Consider the following 23,358-nt stretch of genomic DNA (forward strand, 5'->3'; position numbering starts at 1 on the left):
CTGTTCCTCCCTTGGGGTCAGAGAGCCAGCCATTGAGTTCATGTCAGAAATAGTCCTTGTTCCCCTTACTAGGGAACCCACTTGGATACTGAGCTGCCGCGGGCTACATCCGATGAGGGGTTCTAGGTTATATCCATGCATGGTCCTTGGTTGAAGAAACAATCTCAGGAAAGACTCCTGAACTCAGATATATTTGGTCCTTGTGGAGCTCCTGTCCTCTCCAGGTCATACTAACTCCCCTTTCTTTCATATGATTCCCTGCACTCTGCCCAAGGTTGGTTATGTGTCTCAGCATCTGCTTTGATACACTGCTAGGTAGATTCTCTCTTAAAGGGCCAGTTGGCTAGCAACTGGCGATCCTTTAAAGGGCCAGGTGCACAAGATAAATCACACTACATAGTTCCAGGAATCCCTGGCTGGTCTCAAACTCCCTATGTAGCCAAAAGGGGCCTTGACTTTCCTGCCTGGGATTACAGACATGCAGCACTGTTTTCCATTTTAGTGGTACAGGGGAATGACCACTGCACCAACTGGTCTCTATCTCAGCCCTCTAAGAATTTTCTAAGGTCAGCATTTAATGCACAATGTAACTAGCTACTCATTCTCTGTATCTAAAGCAACCAGCCTTTAAAATATGATTCTACCCTTAGAAACATTTACATAAATGAATTAGCTCAGAAAAGATTTTATCATCTATTAAACTAATTGCTGATATTGCCAGGCTTTTAAGGCCTACTTAATAAACTTATCTTAAAAGTCAAGTTCAACTAAGTTATACAACAGGCCTATCTGGATTTTCAACATACAAAGTAAACAATGTTTTTTTTTTTTTTTTTTTTTTTTTTTTTGAGATAGGATCTCACATATAGTAGATAGTAGGCTGGCCTCAAATCTGTCATGTAGCTAAGGGTGACCTTGGACTTCTCTTGCTTCAATGAGATTACAGACATGCAAACCAGTACTTGTTTAAGATACTTCTTTTTTAAATTACTATCATTTTTATAAATAAAAAAAAACTTGCAATTGGATAGTCCTGATTGAAAACCTGGTCCACATTTATTTGCCTTATTCTGTTTTTGTATATGAGGCCACCTGTACAAAAAAAAAAAAAATGTTTGGGATGTTTGTGGTCAAGAGTACGGTAGCATGTTCCCTGGCATGTAAGAGACCTAAGGTTTCGATTTTCCTCAGTGCTGTAGACCTATTATCCTACTAAGTCAAAAGCAGAAAGTGAATATATAAAGGACTTCTGTGTAGTTCTGTGTAAGGATGCTAATTGCTGGCTCCTTTATACGCTCTTGTACTCTATAAGCCTCCCATGACACAAAGCTTAGACCTCTTTACCAAGCTGGTGTCCTCTGAACGGAACTGTTAGTGCTAACATTACCCAGGTTTTCAAACTAGTTTCCTTAAATATTTTTCTTGTGTTTTATACGCTCCTTGTAACTTTATAACTGTTGTCTGTTAATCTTCTGTAGAAGTATAACTTCTATCAAAAAGAACTCAGTGTACATATATGTACAGATACATTTGGACATCACAAACAGAACTGCAGTTAACAATGGGCTCCAGGCAGACTGGGCCTAGCAGTTCTGTTTGCCTCTAACCTTTGCATGTCTCTAACTGCTTGAATTTGGCATTAATACCTTAACATGTTACCCCTTTGCGTGTGACCAGACAGACTAACTAAGGCAGATCTCATCCCTGTGACCAGAAAAAAATCAAGCTCAAACTACATGATAATTGATCACTGATGTCTTTTTCTTCAGAGTGAAGTGTTCAGGGGTGGTGGTGTTAAAATCAAAATGAAGTCATGCTGGGCCTGATAGCAGTAATGTGTAATTCTGGCTATTGGAAGGCTCAATCGAGGGAATGAATTTAAGGCCAGCCTGGATTTTCACACCAAGATCCTGTCCTTCCAGTTGTTATGAAGACATTCCCAATGGTTACCTTAGGCTTCTAAACTTTGTTTCTGTTTCTAACTTGGGCCTGGCCTGCCATTTGTTTCAGACTAAGCCATTCTAACCCCCGCTCCCCAAGACAGGGTTTCTCTGTATTGTCTTAGTTGTCCTGGTGTGGACCAGGCTGGCCTCGAAAAACAAGCCTGCCTCTGCCTCCCAGAGTGCTGGGATTACATGTGTGTAGCCAAGCCACTCTTAACTCCACACTGGACAGAAGACATTTTGGGGCATACTTAAACACAGAAAACAGAAACAAAATCCTATGGAGCTTTTGTTTTCCCAGTAAGACATGAAGCTAGTAAGTCTGATAAGAGTCGGGATGTGGCTCAATGATAAAGCACTTCCCCAACATGCCCTAGGCTACAGTGGGTTAGATGTGGGAGAAAGATGTCTGCAAGCTAACAAGAATTCTGTTGGTAACCACCTGAGGCTGGAAACTCAGCAAAATATAGGGTTTGAGGGGCAGTTTTTGTTTTCTGAGACAGGGTTTCTCTATGAAGCCTTGGCTCTTCTGCACTCGCTTTGTAGACCAGGTTTGCCTCAAACTCTCAGAGATCCACTTGCCCCTGCCTCCCTGACTGCTGGGGATTACAGGTGTACGCTGCCTGGCTCAACATAGGCTTTTTTTTTTTTTTTTTAATAATGAATCTGTATTCTTAGAGGTGATACCTACTAGACTCACACTTGTGTTCAATTTCTCTATTTCTTTATTAATTTTACACACTTGTGAACTTTCAATTTTATTAAAGTTTCTAAAAAGAAACATAAGACACACTGGTCACCATAGAAGAATCCCCACGAATCATTCTTTGATGTCTCTGTCAGCTTCAGGGTTGTCAGAATACATATAAACTACATTAAAATCTGAAGTTTGCTTTATTTTAATGTGAAGGACAGGTAGATCTATGAGATAAGAGGACAAGCCATCAAAACTACTAGAGATAGGCCTTACTGTGGCTGTCGCCAGCATGGACAACTCACAGAACTTAAGAAAACGGTTTTAGTTGGTTGGTGTCCATTCTGTCTCCCTCTCCCTGAAGCCATCTCAGACACAAACCCAAGACTGACTGATGCTCAACAGGACCCCATGGACATGCTCTTGTTATAGAGATTTGCTACAACAGGATGTCAAGGATCAAGTCTTTCATAAAAGATGACTGCATTAGGCTTATACTTACACACTTTGGATACCCTGTTGGATGTAACCATTGTCAACAGGCTATATGAAACGGGGGAGGGGAGTCCTCCATTCAAATGCGGGGAAGGGGTGGGGGCGGCAGGAGGAAGGCAAAGTTCAGATCCGAGGAAATCAAAAGAGCAGAACAAGAGTCTTCTAAAAGCTGTCATTTGTTTCGTAACTGACTACAAACAATTTTTCAAAAGAAATATAGAGGATAGTATGCGAAAATATCTCATTCTTTATTTTTAAGGATAACTGTCATTAATACAGGAAGAACTAGTATTATAAAATCAGAAAACATTAGCATTCAATAAACAAAATCGAGCTGAAGGCTGATCAGGAATGTATGCTTGGCACTGGAAAGAGGAAACACGCTAGTCTTCCTCAGCAAGTGCTGTAACGTAAGAAGGTGAAGTTCTAACGACAGTACGCTGGACAGTAACTCGTGGACAAACGTCTGCGTCAGACAGTCCGAGGTGTTCAGAGCGCAGTCTATGATCCTGTAGTTCTTTAGGCAGAAGCAAGCTGAGGCTTTCTTGGTAAGTGCAGTTTATTCATGCAGGCGCTGTTTTTAAGAGAACAGGGGAATGCCAGGAGGCCAATGGCATGATTCAACATAAACCCATTCCAATTTCAAGAAAGGTAGTGACACAGCAAAAATACCATCACAAGGACCAGTGTCAGGAAGAGGAGGTCTGTGGTCTCTCATTTTGGATTCTTTAGAATCTGTAAGAATATGGTAAATAAAACAAAAGACAAAAGCAAAGCCATATGGGGCCTTTGTACCCCTTTGATTACTATGAGAAGGGAAGAAACAAGCAAACAAAATTGGGTTGTCATTAAAGCCTTCAAACACTACAATAAACTATTATTTATCCAAACAGAACAAAATCATGTCCTTTGGAGAAAAATAGATAGAACTGGAGATCATTAAGGTAAGCATAATAAACCAGACTCAGAAAAATAACCCAATACATTTTCTGTCACTTACAGAATCTAGGGTAAACATTTTAGGTGGAAAGGGAACTGCCTGGGAGGAGAAGGAAATCAGCAGGAAGTGGAGGAGAGGGTAACAGGGGAGGATACAACCAAAGCACATCATACAGATACATCATACACACTGAAGAAAATGAAACTCATTACTTCATACAGTATGTACTAATAAAAATGAAAAAAAAACCTATGAACGTGAATGCATTTTAAAATGTCAAATACAGAATCAACACTTATTCTAATGGTTAATAAACTACAAAACAATAAAAGCATAAAAAATAGTCTGTCCCAGAATACGAAAACTCATTCCTTAATGATTTTGTCTACAGAAATTCCTAAAAACCAACTAATCATTGGCACACCTGTGAACCATGAAAGCAAGATGTCTTTTATCAAAACATAGGGAAGAAATTTCAACTAAGGCCAAGGATGCTAAATTCTCTCCAAACTATGTTTCAGTTCTTTGTGCTCCATGGCACATAAGTGGATTCATTTTTAAAGAAATGAGGGCGGCTAAACTTAAAGAGTTTCAGGCCAGTGTCATGAAACTCCTGAGGTCTCCATGCTGGGGGAGGATCAAATATCTAAGTGCTCTACCATAAAGCGTCCTCATTCTGAAACGAGAGCGCTTTTGCCGCCTCTACCTTTCACTTTTTCTTTTTAAAGCGGCCCGAGGCGGCACCTTTGACCTGGCGGAGCCCAGCCACTGCCTTCCTTCCTTTACCCGTTTTCCAGGACACCGGGTGAGTTTTGGCCCTGACGTTTTTACCCCTTTTCTGTGGCTTCTTCTCTTTGTGCACCTTCATGTGCTGCCTCAGGTGCGAGCTCTGGCTGAAGCACTTGTCACATTCCTCACACTGGTAGGGCTTTTCCCCGGTGTGGGTTCTCTGGTGCTGAATGAGGTGGGAGCTCTGGCTGAAGCACCGGCCACACTCATCACAGCAGTAGGGCTTCTCCCCAGTGTGAATCCTCTGGTGCTGAATGAGGTTGGAGCTCTGCTTGAACCTCTCTCCACACTCGTCACACTTATAGGGCTTTTCCCCAGTATGGATGCGCCGGTGCTGAATGAGGTTAGAACTCTGAAAGAAACTTTTCCCACAATCGGCACATTTGTGCGATTTCTTCCCGGTATGAATCTTCTGATGCTGGAAAAGAGTGGAGCTCTGGCTGAAACACTTAGAACATCTACTACATTTGTAGGGCTTCTCATCCACGTTTCTTCTCCGTCTACTTAAGCCTGAGTCGAACCGAATGGCCATCCCCCATTTCTGCCGCTGGCGGCCTGTCTTACGCTTGTTCTCATAGGCTTTTCCTTGGTTTGAGCTTCGAGAAATAGCCCCTTTAGGCTTTCCTATCCTCATGGTGAATAGCCAGATGTATCGTCAAGAGCTTCTACTGTCTTTTGGACGAATGTCTCATGTCCAGAGTAAGGCAACTCTGAATTTTCTGCATGTAGAAGAAAAAGAAAAATACAGATCAACAGTCATTCAACGTTAACACCTCTTCAATCAAAACTGCATCCGTATTTAAATCAAAGCACACCTAATACAAAGAAGACAAATGCAATTTTAGGGGACAACTGTTTGTTGAGACAATTCTAACTCCAGAAGTTAAACTTAATTAAATATCATCATCAATTTTCAAATTTGACTGTGTCTGGACAGGCAAAGGGAAGGATGAAGAAAAACAGAAAGGTGTTAGGGGGCAGCAACAGAGAGTATTTTGAGGGACTATGAAGTAAAAGCAAGATAAAGTCCCAATGGGAATAGGAAAATAACTGCAAAAGACAACCAAACTTTCTGTCATGCAGTACCTCATTTCAATACTGACTGTGCAAAATTTCTCATGTAATAGCTGCTACCCTAAGATGTTCAAATTCAAAAGAAACGAGAGATTATATCACTGTATCATTTTATTCTTGCTTGTTTGGCTATTTCTATAGATGATAACCTAGCAAACTGTGTTGAAGATAGAAGGGAATTTCTGTAAAAAGAATGAAAAGTGGCCTATGAGTTTTATTCAGTAAATACTAGGTGAGAAAAATCTGAAGAAATGCTTTACTCTTCCTTTCCTAGACAACACTAAGCCAAGAAGGAAAACACAATTCAAAGTTTTAAATTAATTTTATTTGTTTACATTTAAGGTTGTCTGGAGGCTGTTTAAAAATGTCAAAACACCGCCTCCCCCGCCCCCAACACACACATAAAGTCCAAATAGGTGGCAATGCGAGAGGTGTTCAGGGGTGCAAAGCAAAACAGTTATCGGACTGGATACTCAAGTGTCTTGGGTTATAGAAAGCCTACTTGCAAGTCCCTAGTAATTATCCTGTGTTTCCTCGCCTAAACGCAGTTAAAAGTAGGTAAATAAAAACACAAATGACAACCCCCACCTTCATTTTGTAGTATAATTACATTCCAAGCGTTAAGAGTGTCCAGGACTTTTTTTTGGGTGTTTGATAAATTTATTTGCTGTAACTGAAGTAACAGAAAGAGCACACTGCATAGAACACAAAGAGCAATCACTGGCCATTAACTCTCTTTTTTTCCAGAGCTGTGTCTCAGTGATGCACAGACCACCACAGGGTACATGGTACTCAATAGCTAATATGGCAATCACACACTTTTAAGCGCATCTTTTTCAATACCGAGGAAGTGGTAACTCACTGGAAACTGACGGATTATGAAATCTACTTTTGAAGTGGTCATACTTACAGGTATGCCTACGTGTGCTATCTCATTTTTAAGGGTTTTATACAGCTTTATGCCGTCGCCTCCGTTCGTGGGTTTGTAAATACAAGCACAAAGCTCCTTAGCACAACCCATCCCAACCCAGGAGCCGCCTCCGGGGCCTGATTCCTCACTGGCCGAACTGGGGGGGTCCACCACCCCCTCCTCCAACGCCAAGTCCGGTTTTCTGACAGAGTTCTCCAGCAGGGAAGGCTCCTTAAGGCTGGGCGATGGAGCTCCGGGACCGGGAACCCGCCTAACCGGCATGCACCTGCCTCCTCACCCAGTTACGAGGGCAACAAAGCGTCCACGGGCCTCCCGTAAGTCGCTCACAATGGCCCGGTGCAGCCTAAGCAATCGTACAATGGAGTCTTTCTCCGCGGCGAGCGCAGGCGTCCAGGCCGCGGCTGACCCCGGGAGGAGGCCCCTCGCCCCGGCCACCCGCCCGCCCGGCTCCGTGCGGTGCCGCAGCCCAACCCGACACCCACCCTAGCGGCCCCGCAAGCCGGGCGCACTCACCGCGCAGGCAGCCGCGGTGCTCGCCTCGCGCCTCGCCCGCCGGAAGTGCGGGCTGCCTGCGGAGCTGCGGGCCGCTCTAGGAAGAGGCGGAGAGACCCTCTATGGTCCCCGTTCCACGCCGCCGAGTTCCGGTGGTCCTTTTGTGTTCCCCCGTCACCACTCGGAAGAAAGACCCCAGGACCGCAAGGCTTCTCACCTGATATCTTTGCAGTCCGGTCGACTTACACAGAAACTGCTCTTTGTTAGAAGTTTGTTTTTTGTTTTTTTCAAACCAGCTTGTCCAACTTGTAAATTGCCCTCTTAGTACTGAGTATCTAGTATAGAGAAATAAAGTCAGCCTAAGGTGTTGTTTATATTTTTCACGGGTCGCCTTATATCACCAAATATCACCTGTGAATGAGAATTTCCGGAAGACACTGTCTGCAGAGGCTGATCGACTGATTCAAACTGCAGTGATGAGCAGAGGTTGGGGTGTTGCAGGTCCAGAACATAATTACTGTTTATCTTGGGCTGCATCTATCCCTTGACCACCTCGGTGGAAGGACGAGTAACGTCCTGACGGATACAATACCTTTGAAATGTATTGCAAAATATCCCATTCTCCGATCAAAGGGCTAAGATTGCAGTATCAGGTAACATCTACAGCCCAATTCCACAAATGTGTTTAAAAGTATCTTGACTTATGAGTTTCTCTGTTCTGTTACTGTAAAACCTTCATGAAACTAGTTGCACGTTGAAACTTGGAATTTGGGTAATCTAAATCTGTGTTCTTTGGGCCATGGTCACTCATGTTTGGCTTCAGAATAAACTTATGGGTTTCAGGTGGGAACTGGTTTTCATCGGCCATTTTGTGGCAGGAATCTCGGCTTGGAAAAGAAGTTTGCTCACGTTCACACTGAGTGAACACACTCAATTTGGAAAGGCACTACTTTGCCTCCTTCCTGGGGAAGTCCTTCTGGTCTAAGGACTTCAGATTCATCGCGTGTGCTGCACACACCCTCACTGGCGACCTCCCGGGGATCCTGTTGTCCTTAAATCCAAGTTCTCACAAAGAAACTGCACTCTCCCTGCAGGGCTAGGCAGGTGAGTGAACTTCTACGGTTGTGGAGCGGCGGGCACGGTGCAGGTCCAGAGCCAGTTATAACATATTATGGGTTATCTTCAGTCCCCTAGATGACCACTCCTTTGCCCGCCTCCGTCAGACCTGACATCCTGCTACTAATAGATAAAAATGCATGTATTAACACGAAGCTGTGCTTTCTACAACCACAAGTCCAAGAGCCCTCAGATGGGCCTCCAGCTGCGGTTCCTCCACGTTGCTGTGGCCGCCCACTCCGAGTCTCCACCAGGGTGTTTCAAAGTGACTTTCTTTGTACTGCTTTCTTTGTACTACACAAACTTCATGAAATTGCTTCCAAGTTGGAACCTGGGGTTTGAAGAAACCTAAATCTGTGTTTCCAGGCTACGGTCATTTATATTTGGCTCCATAATGAATTCTCTTGTCCCCTCTGAAGAGAGAGCTGTGTTTTTGCATTGGGAGATGCAACATTCCAGAACTCCAGGCTCATACATCAAATTGCTTGGCTTCCCCATTTGAGTGGCAATTGGGTATGACAGAACCCCACAGTCTTCAGCCAGCAATCGACAGCCATGCCATCATTTCAGCTACTCAAGCCAAAATAGTCAATGCCATTCTTGTCACTTTTTTCCCCACCCTAAACTTATAAACAACCCTACTGTTACTTAGACACACCAGGAAGGCACAAAGAAGATTAAAAACAAAAACAAAAACAAAAAACAAAACAAAAAAAACCTTTATTGTAAGTGAAGAAGCATACACACAGGACTGTGTGTGTGTGTGTGTGTATGTGTGTGTGTGTTAAAGTATACAGAGAGAAAGACTCTCCACAAGGTAAATGGGATTCAGAAACCAAAATCTGTTTTCCCTGTAGAGGCCTGGGATTTTTAAGTGTTTTTGGTTGTCTGGGTTGCATTCCACCTCTCTTCATTTCATATCGGTCAATGTCTGTTTAGTCTTATACTAACTTGATACAAGCTAGAGTCATTTGGGAAGAGAGATTCTCAATTGAGAAACATACCCCCCCACCTCCAAGATCTGCCTGTAGGCAGGTCTGTAGGGCACTTTCTTGATTAACGGTTGATGCGAGTGGACCCAGATTACTGTAGGTAGTGCTACCCTGGGCAAGTGGTCCTGGGGTATATAAAAGCACAGACTGAAAGAGCCTGGGGAGGAAGCTGGCATGGAGCACTTCTCATTGGCTTCTTCATCACTTCCTGTCTCTAGGTTCCTGTCCTGCTTTTGTTCCTGCTATGTCTTCCTTCAGTGATAGACTATTAACTGGAAGTGTACATTGAAATAAACCCTTCCTTCCCCAAGTTGCTTTTGGTTACGGTGTATATCACAGAAATAGAAACTCTAATGGAGACAATCAGTGGAGGCAGAGAAAGAGGAGCTGAGAGAGCCACAGCTATAGGTAAACAGGCTCAGGATTGATCTTGAACAGCCTGGTCCAGTCAGCCAGAAGAAAAGTCCATCAGGCCTTAGTCTCAGAAAGGTAAGAAAGAGGCTGGGAGCCTGTCAACTTTGTTATTTATCTGTGGCCCCTCCCCCTACCTGCCTGCCTGGTGGCGATCTCTCTAGCTCCCCATCCCTCACTTCCAAAACACATCCTGCTGGGCCTGTCTTTGCAGTGTGTCCAGAACCAAGCCCCTTTCTGTGCCCCTACTCTCACAACCCTCACAGAGCCTTGGGTGTGCACCTCCCCACCCCGTCTTTGTGACTGCATTTGCTTCCCTACAAGCATCCTTTCACAGCTCAGAGTGACCTTCTAAAACGTAAGTCAGATGGTGCCATTCGTGCGTCCGAAACCTCCCAAAGCCTTCTGACATGACACGGTGTGTGAGACTTGTATCTGCGGTGCTAAGAGCTGTGCTCGGCAGGCAGCAGGTTCTTATCACACACCTGTTGCAGGAACATACTGGTAAGATGCTCCTTCGCTTACAAAATCAATGTTTTTGTCATTCATCTTCTATCTACACGCCCACAAAGCAGGGCTCACCTTGTGTGTCAGGCAGATATGTAAATGGAGGCCAGACAGTTGCTTCAGGAGTTCATAGTTCTGGCTAAAGAGTTCTGGCCAGCAGGGGGCGCTGCTTCTGCAGATGACAGAGCACGGAGCTTCATGACCTTTGCATCTTGGGACTTAATTCAGTAAGACAGATGCTATCTGAACTTTCTTAAAGATGGAATGAAATAATGTACAGTTTTGTTCTTGTTAGCTTTAATCGTCAAGTTGACACAGCTTGGAGTCTTCTGACAGGCAAGACTTGCCTGAGGAACTTACCACATCAAATTGGCCTGTGAGCGTGTCTGTGGGGAACCGTCTTGATCATTAGTTGGTGTAGAGGGAGACAGCCTACTGTGAGGAGCACCATTCCTTGAGTAATGGTGTTGAATTATATAAGGAAGCTAGCTACGAACAGGCTGTGAGAGAGCCAGCAAAGAGCAGTCCTCCTGGCTTTCTGCTTCACGTTCCTGCCCCGACTTCCCTCAACTGTGGGCCGGCTGACTGAAATAAACTCCTTCCTCCCCTAAGTTGCTGGCAGATAGCATTTTATCACAGCAATAGAGATGAAGTCGGGACAGAAATGTTGCATAACCCACGAGAAACGTGATTTGTGGTTACGTTTATTACTAAATTGTTGTTCCATGTTGTTGGTGCTGCTGGTGGGAGGGGCAGCAGTTGTGGGTGCTGGTGGAGAGGGCAAAACTTCAGGAGCAAAAATACAATGGGAATATCAGTCATGAATCATAAACCTTTTTGATGCCTCACTTGGAGGTAGATCATCCGTCTTTCCTGTATAGAAAAACAACTGCACCAACTACAGAAGGCCCAAAGGTCTTCAGAGTAGAGAGTCAGTCAAAAACGGATGGATTTTTTAAAGGAGACAAATGTCAGGAAAGCTATGAGCAAAGTCACTGTGAGTGGAAAGGGGGGTAAGCAAGGAGAGAGGCCTGGGCCAGGAGAAGACATGGCATCAAAGAAAAAGAGGGCACAGACAATCAAGGGTCCATGCTTGTCAGTATAACAATATTTTATTGTGTGCCAGGCACCGCACTGTCTGAGGAACTTTTAAGGTCTTCAGTACTTTGATCACATGACTGTAATGCCTACTCGGGGACGTGGGACACCTTTGATTTTTGTACTCCTGCTTACTTGAGGGGTAACTCTGAGACCCTAGTGCAGCAGTTCTCAACCTGTGGGTTGCAACCCTTTCTGGGGTCAAATGACTCTTTGATAGGGGTCGCCCAAGACCATTGGAAATATCAGATATTTACATTGTGGTTCATAACAGTAGCACTTTTACAGTTACAAAGTAGCAACGAAAGTAATTTCATGGTTGGGGGGATCACCACAACATAAGAAATCGAACTGAAGGGTCGCAGCGTTAGGAAGGTTGAGCGCTACTGCCCTGGTGACTAATGTGCACATCTGCAGATGAGGACTTTACACTGGCCAAGAACAGGAGTGGATGCTAGACCGACCCAGGCCCAGAAGCAGCCTTGAGACACATGCTTCTGCTGTCGCTCTGCTCTTTCCCTCTGCTCCAATAATAACATGTCCCGAGGAGTTTGGGACTCAGGATGAGAACACACGTGGAACAGAACTGAGCCACGTGAACACGCCATGGCCACGATAGAGTCTCTTGTGACGCCGAGACTTCTGGCATTGCCTGTCACTGTACTGAAGATATGGCTCCATTTTACTGATGATGAAAGGGAGGCAAGTAACTTTCCTGGTGTAGGACTCAGGATGCCATGACTCTAGGCATGTTCACCATCACCACCATGTTTGCCTACCAGCTGACCTTGGCCCACACCGCCAATCCTGCAAGACAGACAAAGCTGTTAAGATCCCCAAGTATTCTGTGCTGGTCCCTGACACACAACTTTTTTCTTAAGTGATGCTGGACATGTCAACAGCTTCGGAGAAAGACCTGGTACACGCTGGCTGGCTGCAGCCCCCACTTGTCTGGAGTAGTGTACAAACGTTTTGCTCCTATTTGAGATATGAGGATTCTTCTGCCTGTGTGTCTGCCATGTTATACTCTGCACTCCCAGGCCTGTCTGTGCCATTTTTTAATCTCATGCTGTGAAGCGCCCATGTGTACACACTTACAGGGTTAAGCTTTGGAGCCATGCCATTTTTAAGTAAATTAAATTGTGAAGAACGGTCCCATGTAGTCATTAGACCGAGGGAGGAGGCATAGGGTGAAATGAGAGGCCCTGGCCTGAGTGCCTGGCAGATCTTTCTTCTGGGGAACTTTAGGTAAGAGTGGCTAGACTTGCTCAGTGGCTGTAGCTTCTCCGGAGAACGGCACCATAGGTGCCTCTTATCCAGAGTGAGCTGGATAGCAGAAGAGTTTACTCTAGAACAACAACAAAAAGCTAGAACAACACGAGCTGAGAAACTGCCTAGCAAGGCACCTTCCCTTTCCTATGGTTTTGTTCCTTGGACCCTGTTTTTTCACATAACGTGTGTTAATGCCATGTAGGTGCACATGCATGTATACAAATAAGCACTATGTCAATGGGGTGTGTTGCTGTCATTGGTAACACTGATCCACAGTCCAGGTGTAGCAGGGCTGGTCCCTTGAATGAGTATAGGGACAAGCATAGTCTATTTTTCCCGAAGTGTTCTTCAGCACATGACTCTGGACAATGAGTCTGTCAGATAAGCCTGAGACATTGTTTTGTTTCCTTTGGGCTAGTTGGAAAAGGAAACCCTGGGAATTCCAACTCCTGGACCAGTAGAAAACCTTTGTCACAGACCCGCTGGAGGGCATAGAGCCCCACCTCAGGCTCTGTGAGGCTCCCAGCACGTCAACAGCTGGCTAATACCCAAGTGCAGTTGTTGGGGCCTAAAAATAGTACATGTATCTGGTTGTTTTTACACTTGTGACTGCTTGGCTGTGACCTCCCAGGCTTCCTGCTTGCCACTGAGGAGGACCTGGTGGACGATCCCTGATAAGGATAGCCCATGGCCTGTCTCTCTGCAGCTGTGCCCACACAGCACAGTTGGTACAATTCCAATCCCTACCACATCACCTGGGCAGACTCCATGAGCCCTTTCTCCTTTCCCTGGGACCAAAGAGCCAGCTGTATCCCCGGAGAAAGGCTCTGTTTTGTCATTGAGAAAGTCTAAAGGTTATCGCTTCAGAAAAACAATTCTGTTTTTTCCCCTCTCTTGTTTTTAATCTGTTCTGGTCATTTGTTCTGGACAAACAAACCTGTTTATCCCGAGTTCGGGACTTTTGCAATCATGTGATCATGCTGATTTCATCCTCTGCTGTTTCCTGCTCTAGGCTCTGAGGACAGACCTGTTTGGAAGACAGTACTTTCTGACCCGATCGTCGCTTTATCTGTAGATAGTCTTTATGTCTGAGATATGCAGGAATATACCAGAAAGGCTGTGAATGCCCTGGCAGATGCTAGCCCTAGCGCACTGTGAAACCTCAGCTTCCGAGGCCTCAAGTTCCAGTGTTGCCATGCCCTGCCAAGGCTGTTTTTTCAGTTGCCTCTGAACGGCAAGTGTGGCACCTTCGGTTTAGTGTCTGTGAACACTTCGTAGGAGTGCATCGGAAGACACACCCCTTTTCTGTGCAACTCTAGAGAGCTTTTCCCAGCCAATACTCAGAGATTAGTTTTGATAACATTTCCAAAGCAACATGTATTCTTAAAAGCCTTTAATGATATTTTGACAACCGTGAAACACCACCAAGCTGGCTGCTGCTTGCAGGGTTTCCTCTTTTAGTGCTTCCCCAAGCACTGAGTCTCCTGCCTCAGGGATGGAAGGCATCTCTTGGCCTACAGCACCACTGTCTGCTCAATATCTAGCCTTCTTCTCAGCCTTCAACTGCCCCTGGCCCCCATGTCTCCTTCTCTGGATGAGGAATTACTAAAGCATCATCTTTGTTCTTCCAGGATCCTGTACAGGCCTGGCATAAAACAACCAAGTTAATGAATTACTGAACAAACGGGTAGACAGACAGATGTTGTAGACCCGAGGCTACAAATCCAGGCAGCAAAATGACCCGGGAGCTCCTGCTGCATTTGTTTTCAACTCCCGAGCCTCTGGCTGAAAGATTCCTATGCACTTCTGGTGCTAAAATTCTGCAGTTTAGGGTGACTCTATTTTGTTCAGGCTACCCACAGACCACCACCAGTGAGACCTTTCCTGTGTTCCTGTGTAGGGCAGCCTTGCCTCAGGCTTCACACCAGTTTCCAGCCCATGCATGAAATGAAGAGTCCTGTCATTGTGGGTGGTTGGTTCCTCTGCCAACTTCAGCTCTTCATAGTTTAGTATAAGAGCTTCGGAGATTGGAAGAATGGATCAAGGCAATAAACACAAGAGGAAAAAAAGCACAGGAAAGCTTGGCCCCTGCAGCTTCTGTTCAACATAACAGACGTTTATTGAGCACCTAAGAATGTACAGCGCCAAAGGGGCGAGGAAGCAAAAGAACTCCCTTGGCCATTAAGTGTCTCCGTGAAGACAGAGCTGGGTCTGGAAAATCCAGGTGTGATATCTCCCCTCCCTACTGGCTCCACACATCACAGCTGTTCTCAAGCTCTCCTCTTCAGGATTCCATGGTAGCTTCCACGTGTACCACATTGGAGATGAAACGATCTTTGAAGGCCTTCATCATACCTCTCTTTAAATCTACTGTCCTCAGACCTCAGGGAAGAAGTCAGCCTTCAGTTTGCTCTGTTAGACAAACACTCCCATGACTGATGTTGTAAACTGTTGCATAGTTTCACAAATGGAGTTTCCTCATTCCTTCCACAAGTTTCCATCAGCCAGCAAACAAATTGTTCTGTACCTGGCCTAAAGGAATTAGAAGCTTTCCGTCCCCAAGCAGGCATTCCCCCTTATTGCCAGGCTTTGTTAGGAAGTATTGAGAGCTGTCCCTCCTCACTAGAGGGAAGCTCAGTCCCAAAGAAGGCAGGAGGCATACAGGCATCCACAAGATGGCAGCGAAGGGGACTTGAGCGCTGCCTTCTGGAGCTACTGCCAGCCAGTATGGTTTCAATGCTACCCAAAGCAAGTCCCCAACCTAATTCAGTGGGCGTGTTTCTTGAAGACAGCTCCTAAATTTAAGGATTTCTTTGGGTCACACTCAGAAGTTAAGGCTGATTTCTGCCAACGCTGATGGAATACTGGTAGTCCTCAGTCCTGATCTGAGGAATGTTGGCTAGGAAAGCAGGCTTGGGTAGGACATGTCTCATAGCTGCTGGCAGCTCCTGCTCCAGCGGAGTTCCTGAGTGGCGATAGGAAGCAAGGGGAGACAGGGAGTTCTTCGTTCACATGGATGATGAGGGAAGGGACTTGTGGCCACGCAGAGGCTCTGGGACAGGCACTGGGCAGGCAGATGAAGCTCATTCTCCAGGGGCTGAGTGCGATACTGATCGCTCAAGCTGGAAATATTCATGAACAGGAATGGCCATGCTAGTCAACCATGCAGTGTGACTGGTACCAAAATTCTAAGGCTCTTTATTACCACCTACGCTGGCTTTGCACATAGATCCTGGCTAGCAAGTTCCTGGGTCTGTGTCTGAGCATGCTCACCACGGTGGCAAGACTAGAGATTCAGGATACTATTTAGTCTGTGGACAGGTTAGAAGGAGCATAGGTACTGGATTCCTTAGACAGCAGCCATCGGTCAGTGATCAGTTAGGGCTGGGTCCCTGGAACTCTGTGCACACTTGCTACTACAAGCATCACGAAAGACAAGCACTAGCTGGTTACTTGGTCTCCACCAGCTGCTCCAGACGCTGCAGCATTGTCAGACGCAAGGCTTGGAACCTGGAGAGAGACAAGGCCAAGAGGTCTCACTGTCGGCTGGAGGGCTAGGGAGGTGAGGGCAGAGATAGCGAGGAGACCGCTGCTCTTCATTGGCTAATTAGCAGCTACCACCTCTGTCCTTCACCAAGAAGACTCAACAGGGCAGAGGACTGTGCAAAGCTTCAAAGAAAAGTGCAGGCCATTCTATTCCAGACTCTCTGGTTGGGACAGGAATGTGTTGGGATGCAGATCAGAGCTATAGATCGGGATTCAAGAAGACAGTGTCCCAGCCCAGGGCCATGCAAATAACCTGAGTGGTATCCTTAGCCTGGGCCTGGGGCAGCTACCCTCACCCTGAATCTACTGGCCAGGAGATTCCCAAGTTCCTTCTGTCTTTAACACTCTATAGCAATGTCACCGATGGGCAGCTTACTCTAGATCCTCTCCTGAATCTGAGTGAGGCCCAACTGCACAAAAGGAAGCCTGCAGGCAGATATGGTTTCCAGGGATCATTAGTGTGAAGCCAGAATTCAAGCTGGTTCCTACTCCCAGGCTCTCAGAGTAGAGCAGCTGGCCTTCGCCCACCCAGCCCTCATGAACATTCTACACATGTCCTGTCCCACACCACACATCTCTGAAACAAAAACAGATGGTCGGGACCCAAGGCATCATTAATGGCATAGAGCCTGTCCTGATACAAGCTTGGCTGGTGACCCTTGCTACCCCAAACAGCAGCCAGAGCTGAATGGCCATAAGCACTGCTTCCCACTGGGCTCAGACTTCTTTTCAGTGCAAAAGCATTGGACTAGCCAGCTCTAGCCAGCAGACTCTCTGTGGTTGCATCCCCAGAACTTGGTCATTAGCAAGCAACCCAGGGCCCCATGCTCCTGCCTCTGCCTTTCCTGGCCAGTTTTGTATACCCGAAGTCCCTTGCTGGGGAAGAGGCCCAGGATGAATGGCTGTGGACACTAATTCAGCAGGCTATACTGCAGCTTGCTATCAGGCGGGTGGGCATTACTAGGTCTCCATGGTTAGCAGGCCTCCGGGCTGCACTTTGTGTCCATGGAAGGGGAGAAACCTGCCCTCTTGTACAGAGGTATGCCCTGCAGATGTCCGCTAATGGCTGGAACCATGACTGGCTGACGAAATGCTGCTTACTTCGTGGTCAGTTTGACGATTTCTCTTTCCTCCTCTTCTTTTAATTTTTCAACAAAACTGTCCAGCACCGGCATTTCGAACTTAATATACTGGGCAACCTAGAAAATCCAGGAACATTAACAGGTGCTTTAGATGAGAAGCCTGAGATGTGATTCCCATAGTGGTCCCAGTGGTAGTCCTGTCTTCCCGTCCTGCCGCCGACATTGCTCCGCTGGGTGGTGGGAGAATGGGGGCTGCTCTTATCTCAAAGGCAATGAGCATCCATTAGAGGAAACACTGAGCTGAATATTAGGAAAAGCACTCAGGTCTTTTGTCATTGTCACGCTGAGTGCGCTTGGCATGGGTGGGGAGTGGGAACACCATTGTGCTTTAACAATGGACTGAAACTGTACCAGCCCTGGGAAGCTGAGGGAGAAAGCCACAAGGTCTTCCTGGGGGCCCAAACTCTACAAGCCCTTTTGTTTAGAGTGCTGGATTTACGCTTACAGTTTGACCACTGAGACTCTGGAGTTGGCCCTGGTTGAGGAGCCCTTCCATGGGTCTTTAACCCCAGTTGAAGGAAAGGGTTTTACTTAGGAGGAAGAGGGCAGGGCTGGGCTCTCCTAGGACTCCAGTTCTTCTGTGCCCTAAGCTGACATGAGAGCTGAGGGGATCCTGGCCAAGATTCCCTTCAGAGTCCAGAGGAGTTCCCTCCTTGCCTCCCAGCCCCTCCCTGTGGAGCAGGCCGTCAGCTTCGGCCCCACTCACATCATGGGGTACTTCCTCGCTCAAGTCAGCCTCCATCAAGAAGATCTTGACAATTTTCTCACAAGGCCCATGCAGGATTCTGGATATCAGTGGGTACTCAGAATCTTTTAACTTTGTCTGCTCTGAAACACAGGGCATTTTGAAAAATACTCATGGGCTGTTAGGATCACTCACCCCCTTGTTTTATTTATTTATTTATTTATTTCACCAGGACAGGGGCATGATAAAAGTAGATGTTCAGGGTATCTTTCTCAGACCTCTATGGATCTGCATATTAGGAGACACATGATTCCACTGAGGGGCAGCAGAACTGGCCATCCGAGGGCAGCTAGCTGGACTCAGGATTGTGTCAAGCCGAGGCGAGTGAGAAGAAACAGATGCCTTTCCTCACTTGCCTGACAGCAAGACATCTGCTGAGACCTCACATCTGCTTTCTGCCACGGACAGAAGCCAGTCACCAGACATAACTCTAGACCCCTTGAGCCCGGAGGCAGTGACAGAGGAATCCACATGGCAAATGCCGTGAAACACTGTCTTCATCTTCAATCAGCTCCAGATACTTGGCCTTCCCCTTGTTCACTATCCTGGCTCAAAGTCTCCTCCCACGCCCCCTTCTTCTTCCGTAAAAGCTGATTTCCTTGCTATGGCAAAAGAACTCTGGGCACTTTGACTGACTCATCTCTGGGAACCTCCATGGTTTTTGTGTGATGACCCGACCCATTAACACACTAGTTTGTTTCCCTCTTGTAAACCTGCATTTGGCTCCTGTACTTTGTAGGACTCCCCAGTGAGTGTAAGGAGAATAACTGTCCTATTATATAGTATCACTGTATAGAGGCTTGGCTCAGGGAAAATAGGGGCAGAGTAGACAGAGGGGACCACAGGCTTGGGGACATGAGAGCTTGGGGACATTGACAAGAAGCTGTGCATGGGCTGCAGAGGGCCCCAGAGGTTCCACAAGAACAGATCCAGGTTGCAGCCACTGGCACACAAGTCCTGCTTTCTTATCTGAGCCACATAATGGGTCTCTCACAGGAGAAGCCCGGAGAAGGTTCTTCCTACAGTTTTAGAGGGATTCTCAGAATGGAGCCCAGTTGGACGGTGGAGAGGAAGGTGCGTGGGGAAGAAGAGGTGGCAAGCTTGCCACGTGAACACCAGAAGCTGGCACTTACCCCCAGACTCGTGGACAATGTACAGTGCGAACTCACTGGGGCCATCTTCTACCTGCACAGACAGGCAGGCACAGGAAATCAGACAGCAGCATTTTTCACCAAGGGGAAAGCCCCACACCCTTCCTTGCCTAAAATCCCAGAGATGCTGGCTCATTGATTTTCTCCTCCAGAACCGAGCCAATCCCAGCAACCCCTAGTCCTCCCACCACCCATCAAAGCACCGGCAGCCAGGCAAGGCTGCTCCCGTGTTACACGTACCCGGAACTTGTTTAGCAGGAGGGTAAGCACCTGCTGGGTGGTCATGGTGCTGTTAACCCGGACGTTGGTCACGGACCCATAGGCAGGAGTGAACACGGAGGTCTGTGTAGGGCAGATGGATGGATAGCTCAGCGCAGGCCCGGAGAAGGCACAGGCTAATGTTAAAGTTCCAAGCAGACCCGAGCAGCTGGGGACAAATTCTGAGAACACCCGTCCGTGCCCGTTTGAGAAAACCCTTGAGCATGGGGTTTGTTCCTAGACCAGGGGACACTCAGGGGACAGTATGCGTCATCAGAGCTCTCTGAAAAAGATGCTTGAGACTGTACACATCCATCAGCAGTAGCTCTCTGGATCTTGGACACCAGGACCCCGGAAGTAATTCACTGGGGTAGGACACGGGCTCTCCGTCACTCTTCCTACTGACTACATTAGCATCAACATCCGTGAACTCAGGCTGAAAGCTTCCAATTACACCCAGTCTCCCCCAAGTGCTGTCCAAGCCTCCAGTCACACTGTGATATTTGCCAACAGGCCCCTCCCTCTCACCCTCTAGCACTTTCTCCATACTGTTGCCCATGGTATTACCTTTCAAAACTCCCCGAATAACTAAGTGTGGCCTGGCCCCGCTTCGTACAGTCCCACCCTGGTCTCTCTACATCTCTCACTCCAAGAGACCTGATGGTTCAGAAACCACCCTCGGAGAGGAACACCAGGCCTGTAACCTGTATGGGACAATGTCAGAATCCCCCTTTACAAAACATGGGAAGGCTTCCCACGGCCTGTATACCTCGAGCATGTCTTCTCACTCTTAAGTGTTGCCAAGACCTCACCACAAGCACACTCCATGTTCCAGCTACATGGGTCTCTCTACAATTGCTTATTTAAGCATCCATGCGCACTTTTTGAGACAAGTTCTAACCATACGGGCCAGGCTGGCTTAGAACTCGAGACCTTCTTGCCTTAGCTTCCTGAGGGCCAGGATTACAAGTGAGTATTAGCATGTCAAGCAGATAACTTTTACTCTTCTGTGGTCCTGGAAATTGGACCCAGGGCTTTATACATGCTAAGCACCTACAAGTACTCCACCCCCATGAAGCATGTCCCCAGCCCACTTCTTTATTTTTTAAATTTGTTTTTAGATAAGGCCTCAAGACAAGATTACAGTACTTTGTCACCATGCCTGGTATGTATGCATATATGTATGTATGTATGTATTTTATATATATATGTATATGTATGTATATATCTATATATATATATTTAATTCTTTGAATGGGAGGCATGTTAGGTTTTTGCAAGTATCTTGCCTTTTCCTATAACACATCACACAGATAAGCTTCTAATTTATGATGGTGTAACTCACAATTTTTGACTTTTAGACAGTGCAAAAAAACATACATATACATAAAGCCATATCTTAAACTCTAAGTGTGGCTCCTCCCACCCACCATTAGTGACATTAGGAAATACAATGCTTCTCTCAATGCTGGGCAGCAACAGAGTCTATGCAGCCCCCAATCAGTCCCGCAATCCTGTGAAGCAAACAAAACTCTCCAGGGGAATGAGCTTCTGAGCAGTGATGCGCTGTGGCTTGGGGGCTGGGTACATCGTCACCTTCTGCTTTCAACATCTGATGAGCTCATCGGGACACATGCAGGAAATGCACCAGGACACTGAGGCTCAGGAAGCCCGCTGGAAACACTACAACCGGGCACCGAACTTGTGACACACCTTATGTACACTCCAATTCTCACAATGGCCCTCGGAAGTACCTACGACTGTCCCTGTTTTCTGAGAAACGACACCTAGGGTTGGGAGGTTGACTGCCTGGTCAGGGTCGTCCATCCGGAAAGGACAGTGCCGTGGTGAGGGAGTCTGCAATGCTTGAAATTTCATGCGCTTTCTGCCTCCTTAATGCTGGTGCCTTCCTACAAAACTGTCTCCACTGCAGGGGCCTGCTGACTCTAGTTGAGACCCAGAAACACTCCAGGTGAAAGACGGTACAGGAAACGGGCCTTCAGTTCAGTGGTTCTCAACCTTCCTATGGCTGCAACCCTTAAATTTACCCTCGGGCTGTTGTGACCAGCCCCCCCATCATAAAATTAACTTCATTGCTACTTCATAACTGAGATTTACCACTGTTATGAATCATAATGTAAATATCTGTGGTTTCTGATGGTCTTTAGGGGGGGTCATTTGACCCCTCCAAAGGAGTAGCAATTCACAGGTTGAGAACCACGGCTCTAATGCCTAAGGAAAATGCAAAGTTCATTCCAATAATCAATCCTTGTCAACAAGGCTGTCTTTGTACTGCACCAAACCTGCTTTGGACATGAAAGCAATCGAGTAGAAACAGAGGTCCTTGGGTTGCTGTCTCATCTGAGTGGACCACGTCTGAATCCAAATAGCCTGGACCGAGTAGTGGGCACAGCTACGATTCAGTGGGTCTGGGAATAAAATCCACACTGTTAGTTATAACAGTGTGGGGAAATGATACCACAAGTACCCCAGGAAATCAACGCTGGCAATTGGTATTTTTCATTGTTTGTGGCCTAAGGAATCTGTACCCCAATTTCTAAGAACATTGTGTGTAGAGGTGAAAATAAAAAGGCTTTTTGTTTTGGTTAAAGCCTCTCTCTCTGCAGCCCATGCTTCCTTCCTATGAATCACCCGTTCAGAAGCACAGCTGCTCTGACTGGAAGTTTCCCTCTTCGTTCCTCGGCAGGGCAGGATATGGCCGGTCACAGTACACTCCAATCAGGGCCACACCCAGATGGCCACTCATTCCACTTATAGTAACAATCAGCTTCTCCTTTCATAGTTCATTTGTTAGTAGCATGATGTAATTGGGGGAAGGTGATCTTTCTCTGGGGTCAGTACAATGCATAATTGCACAAAAGGAAAAGTGCTGGGAACTTAGAGATCCCCAGGTTCTCTGGGAAAAGATATTCATGCCTCTCGGCACACCTCAGCAGCCCAGCTTAATTACCCGGTGAGAGAGGCAGCTGGGTACGTGATGATCAAGGGACCCTGAGTGGGAACCTCACAAGAATGTGCTAATTAAGCCAGGCATGGAGGCACACGCCTGTAATCCCAGTACTCTGGGAAGCAGAGGCACCTGAGGGTTACTGTGAGTTCAAGGACTTCGTTCAAAGACAGCCTGGTCTAAAAAGTGAGTCCAGGACAGCCAAGGCTACACAAAGAAACCCTGTCTTGAAAACCAAAACAAAACAAAGAATGGGCTAATAAAAGATAAACTTGGCATTACTGTCTGCTTCAGGCTTTCTTGCCCCAATCCACCAATTTAGAGAACAGATGGGTGGTGGGCATTTGTGGGAAGCCCTGACTGTGGATGGAAATGTTATGCTCTGTAGCTTTGCAGAAGAGCTAGTCACTCCCTTGAGCTTCCAGCATGGAGCATAAGCAATTATCTCAAAGGAGGACCACCAAGACTAATGCTGAATGTTACAGGGCCTGCTCTTCTGTGCTGGTAAATAATTCCTGTTCTCTCAGCTTCAGGGCCCAGGAAAGCGCACATGGGGACATCACCTTGTGATTATAAAAATGGCCATTGATGGAGAACCGGTGCCGTCGTAGCTTCTGAGCTTCACTGGGTCCCCGAGACTTGGTCCTCCTCTGGATTATACAGCTGGCATCACTCTTGGTCCTCATGAGCTGTGGAGCCTCTTCCTCTTCATCCTCCTCCAGGGGTCCTGCAGAAAGAAACAGATAGGAAGGTGGAAGAGGGTGGTGGTGGCTGGTGACAGCAAGAGCCATGGC

The 23,358-nt window shown here is 46.6% G+C and overlaps 2 protein-coding genes across 5 annotated transcripts in view; both read right to left on the reverse strand.

Moving 5' to 3' along the window:
- Nucleotides 1–3,356: 3,356 nt before the first annotated feature.
- Nucleotides 3,357–7,479, reverse strand: Znf22 (zinc finger protein 22). 4 transcript variants are annotated; one of them, XM_060384004.1, is made up of 3 exons: nucleotides 7,380–7,479; nucleotides 4,859–5,580; nucleotides 3,357–3,867 (listed from the first exon to the last, which is right to left on the reverse strand). In XM_060384004.1, exons 2-3 carry the CDS (start codon nucleotides 5,493–5,495, stop codon nucleotides 3,713–3,715), a joined length of 792 nt encoding a protein of 263 aa, XP_060239987.1. In that variant the 5' UTR covers nucleotides 5,496–5,580; nucleotides 7,380–7,479; the 3' UTR covers nucleotides 3,357–3,712. The 4 variants fall into 4 exon arrangements, with proteins under 4 accessions (XP_060239987.1, XP_060239989.1, XP_060239988.1 ...); XM_060384006.1 differs by having other exon boundaries at nucleotides 7,349–7,406; XM_060384005.1 differs by lacking the exon at nucleotides 7,380–7,479 and adding an exon at nucleotides 7,144–7,316.
- Nucleotides 7,480–14,849: 7,370 nt separating this feature from the next.
- Nucleotides 14,850–23,358, reverse strand: part of Rassf4 (Ras association domain family member 4) — a 35,184-nt gene continuing 26,675 nt past the window's right edge. The window contains exons 6-11 of the mRNA XM_021663246.2: nucleotides 23,128–23,291; nucleotides 19,579–19,680; nucleotides 19,321–19,372; nucleotides 18,149–18,270; nucleotides 17,402–17,499; nucleotides 14,850–16,264 (exon numbers count right to left, since the gene is read on the reverse strand). Coding sequence (XP_021518921.1) covers nucleotides 16,204–16,264; nucleotides 17,402–17,499; nucleotides 18,149–18,270; nucleotides 19,321–19,372; nucleotides 19,579–19,680; nucleotides 23,128–23,291 — 599 coding nt within the window. The 3' untranslated portion in view covers nucleotides 14,850–16,203. The remainder of the gene's footprint in view (nucleotides 16,265–17,401; nucleotides 17,500–18,148; nucleotides 18,271–19,320; nucleotides 19,373–19,578; nucleotides 19,681–23,127; nucleotides 23,292–23,358) is intronic.

This window comes from Meriones unguiculatus, chromosome 5 (genome assembly GCF_030254825.1).
Source record: "Meriones unguiculatus strain TT.TT164.6M chromosome 5, Bangor_MerUng_6.1, whole genome shotgun sequence".
Classification (NCBI taxonomy): Eukaryota; Metazoa; Chordata; class Mammalia; order Rodentia; family Muridae; genus Meriones; species Meriones unguiculatus.

Excerpts from the sequence above, each read along its gene's own strand:
- Znf22 (XM_060384004.1), bottom strand. The coding sequence starts at position 5,495 with ATGAGGATAGGAAAGCCTAAAGGGGCTATTTCTCGAAGCTCAAACCAA. Across the intron at positions 3,868-4,858 it reads CCCGGTGTCCTGGAAAACGG|ATTCTAAAGAATCCAAAATG; the intron begins GTAAAGGAAGGA and ends ATATTCTTACAG.